Source organism: Zingiber officinale, chromosome 7A (assembly GCF_018446385.1).
Source record: "Zingiber officinale cultivar Zhangliang chromosome 7A, Zo_v1.1, whole genome shotgun sequence".
NCBI lineage: Eukaryota > Viridiplantae > Streptophyta > Magnoliopsida > Zingiberales > Zingiberaceae > Zingiber > Zingiber officinale.
Window position 1 is genome coordinate 125,218,554 of NC_055998.1, and position 4,050 is coordinate 125,222,603.

Below are 4,050 nucleotides of genomic sequence, written 5' to 3' on the forward strand. Positions count from 1 at the left end.
TGGATATTCATTCCTTGGTCTATCTCGACCTAGTCATACTCAACGTTGATCTAGATATTCATGCCCCCTCTAGATATCTATCCGATAAAGGACTATTTTCAGATTAATATATACATTAATCTGTGAGACTTTATCATTAATTGTATACGTACAGAAAAGTAAATAACTAATAATAAATACTTATCTTTATAAAATAATTATTTACAAATATATAAGAAGTATCTTGACATATAAATACATACACTAACAATAGGAAGGAAGAAGACAAAAAAGTGATAAATGTATTTTGTTTTTGAGCCGAATGGAATGTATTGGAAATTAAACCATGTGTTTGTTTTGTGACAAAAGTGATGAATGTATTATTTTTAAATATTGCTTTGTTGGTAAACATTTGTAATTCGTGTGGATTTTGAATGTTGAATGTAAATTGAATTTTGAATATTACTTTGTTTAGAGTTTATGAATTTTAAGTTGAATTTTGTGATGCAATCCAAAATTTTAATATTTTTTAAGATTGTTTTGATAAATTTTGAGCTAAAATTAACGACATAATTAAGCATATGTCGCTATATTTAGCAACGGAGTTTGAACTTTCATCGCTAAGTTAAATGATGTATTAAATATTCGTTTCTATATATAAATTATATCGTTAAATTAGATACAGAAGTTTAATCGTGTTGCTAAATTTAACATTAGAATTAAACTTTCATCCCTAAATTAGTAATGGAATTAAAATTTCATTACTAAATGTCTTGACGACATAATTTTTTGCGATAAAAATATCAGTCGCTAATTGTAACACTATTTTTCTTATAGTGTAACAGTGTGATCGAGCCATGCCCCCTTATGAACTTTCGTTTTAAAGTATCGAATTTGGTAGAGAATTTGATATTGGTTTATGTGAGTTTTACATTGGAGTATTTTCAAATCATATTTTTATGGACTACTCAAGTTGAATTTTAGAATAGTTTATGAGGCTCATGAGTTGACTAAGTGACATTGCCTAATTTGTCCTGTCAATTGGAAGTTTTCTCAAGCTAGTTGAACGCTGTGTTGGATGATTCCTTTGAAACAACCTTCAGTCGATTAGGACTCTAGGAAATATAATAATTACGTTCGAGCTTTAGTTGACTGAATGACTTTATATTAAATCAATTGGGAATCATGATCAATCAATTAAGATCCTTTGAGTTTATATTTGGAATCGAGTTTATATTTTTAGATCTTCAATCAACTTTGACCATGTTTATTAACCTCGATCGTCAACTACAAGAACTTTTTTCAGATCATTCCGTCCGCCAATGTGTTCTGCCACAGCTTAAAGAATGCTGTGGGAAATCAGATCTCGGAATCATGGAAGAAGGCAGAAGCATCGAACAGGGAAGCCGCAGCGAAGCCGGCCGAGTCGAGAATGAAATCCGTGTAGGAACTGTAATCGTTCGCCGGAGTCACAGCAGAGAACAGGTCTCCGAAGTCGCTCGATAGCCAGAAGCTGCTCGACTCAGGGGTGGTGGTGGGCGAGACGAAGGGAGGCGAGACACCGCCGCTGGCGGGCGTGGAGGAGAATGAGAAGCAGTTGTGATTTTGGTCGTCGGAGCTGAAGCCCTCCGTCTCCACCTTGAGGCTGGTTTGCAAGCTGTGGAGGAGCTGCTGCTTCTGCTCGGCCGGCTCACTCGATAATGCCGGCGGCGCTCCGGCGCCGGGCTGCGGCCTCTTGCTCTGGAGGCAAGTGTGGTCGCCTCGGTAGGTGACGTCGATGGCAAAGGGGTCGTCGTCCGATCGCTGCACCTGCTTCATCGCAGGACATCCGGCAGCGTTGCGGAAGGTGCATCTGAAATATGCTCTGCCAAAAGATGATTGATCTTTAGATTTACGATCCGTGTCAAAAATCGTGGAATCGAAGATTGAAAGGGGTTGAAGGCAGACGGCGGCGCTACCTCGGATACTTGGCTCCGAGAATGTCCTTCTTCCCGTATTTTCGCCAGTTGAAGCCATCGTCATGGCCGTTCGACGAGCCCAGCACCCGAACTCGGCTCGTCCACTTCCTCAGCGTCTTCCTGTTCCAGAACCAGAGAGTTAATTAAACGTACGCCACAGTTAACCGCCTCATGCTCTCTGCTGTTCCTCTGCTTTACCTCTTCTTGCACATCTCCTTGCGCTGCTGCTCCTTCAGCGCCCGCTCCGAGTTGGCACTGCAGCCGCTATTGGAGCGCGGGGAAGCCGCCGCCGCCGCCGCCGCAGCAGCAGCAGCAGCTTGGAAGAGGTCGGAGTCCGCCGCCTTGGCCATGCAAATGGCCGTCTGGAAGCAGGACTGCGCCCGCAGAACGAGCTGCTTCTCTTGCTCCGCAGGAGAACGTGCGGCCATGCACTCGCACAGCTGCCGCAATTGCGCCTCCCCTTGCGTCAGCACCGCCACCAGCGAGTTGAGATCCCAGCCACCGCCGCCAGCTGCGGCCTCCATTGCCAAAATTAAACGGAAAAAGGGAAAGCAACTTCAACTGGATCGGAAATGTGCTGACGGCGACATCTATCGAGCTAACTGATCGAGGAATGAGATGATGATGGACAGAGTGTCTGGAGTGAGGATTTTAATGGGCGCCGGTAAGAAGGGAAGAAAGTTTGACTGAGAACAGCTTGTGGTTCTTGGGTTGGTCATACGTGGACTGGTCCATGGTCAAAGAGTGGGGTGGAAAGAGTGGAAGCATTTTGCTGACCAAATGAAAGGTTGACTTCTAGAAACAGGAATCTTCTATTTAATTTCTTTACATGCCGAGTGACGTCATCTGTGGCTGGCATGTGTGACGTGCAGATGGTCCACGTGCGAAGCTACTTAGATTTTGGTTGAATTTATCGAGTTAGATTTTTGTTGGAAAAAATGATCCAACGTGTCAATCAGTTGGCTTTGAGGACTGGCAAGTACATGAAATAATATCGGGGGTTGAAATTTAGGATATTTCTATTGAATTTCTTCTTAATGGTATGAAATAGTTGTGAGGGGGGCAATAACATGATGGTATTTTTTTTTTTGTGGAGCCTATCACTTATCGCAGGTTGAACTTTTAACTCTACTGTTTTAGGATTTTTAACTAATTGGACAGTCTTTTCCTAATTAGTCCGTCCAATAAATCTGGAAGTACAAATGAATCCTAATTTTATAATTTTTTTATTTTATTGAAGAAAAATATCATGCTAATACACAATAATTGAAATTCAAATTGTGAATATTTGAAAGTTTATTGAATGTTTTTGGCACTGCACCATCAGGGAGATGGTTTTAGGATTTTAGAATTTAAACGTCTCACATAACACATGGTGTAAATGAGATGGAAATTTGGTGGCAAAAGAGAACCTTCTTTCCCTTCCCTTGAGTCTTTGTTCCAAGATTTGAATTATAAGGGAAAACTTTGGCTCAGTGAAAGCGAAGCTGTTTAATCATTGGAACATGACATGAGGAAACAAATGTGTCTTTGTGAATTGAATTAAAAAGGAGTGCAATGTGCATTGACCCATTCAAAGCACTTGCTTCTACGGCCGAAATGGTCGGTAAACATGTAGATTAGTGTTCTTGGACCACTTCAAGGACAATTTCAATGTGTGTCTATAACAATCATATCATCTTAATTATAGCGTCGGCCAAGATTCAAAATGAGCTGGTCTATCTGGTTCGATTGGTCATTTATGCTCCATTTGAATGGTCAAGCGAGTTAGGCAAGGCAAGTTGGAAATTTAGCTTAGGCTGACCAATTGTGTCGAGGTGAGTTAGTCGTGTTGAGTGGTTAATTTTGCCAAGTATATCGAGTGGGAGAAGGTCATGTCAATGGAGCGGGACAAAATGCTTAGCTTTTCCTATTTTGTTAGTGATATGGAATATTAAGGGTGGATCAGATATGACGTAACAATTAAAGTCAAGATTACATGATAGTTAAAGTTAAAAAGAGATGACAACCAGCGTATCACTCTCCATGAGGATTTGTTATTCACCCAACGCTAAAGTCTTTGGTATAAGGACGGCTGGTCTATCAGTCGATCAAACTTAGAGAACCTAGCGTC

General features: G+C 41.1%; 1 protein-coding gene across 1 annotated transcript; it reads right to left on the reverse strand.

Moving 5' to 3' along the window:
* Positions 1-1,225: 1,225 nt before the first annotated feature.
* On the reverse strand, positions 1,226-2,571 carry LOC122000462 (transcription factor WRKY19-like). Its single transcript, XM_042554859.1, has 3 exons — positions 2,136-2,571; positions 1,938-2,057; positions 1,226-1,843 (listed from the first exon to the last, which is right to left on the reverse strand). Exons 1-3 carry the CDS (start codon positions 2,459-2,461, stop codon positions 1,339-1,341), a joined length of 951 nt encoding a protein of 316 aa, XP_042410793.1. The 5' UTR covers positions 2,462-2,571; the 3' UTR covers positions 1,226-1,338.
* Between the last annotated feature and the right edge of the window lie 1,479 nt (positions 2,572-4,050).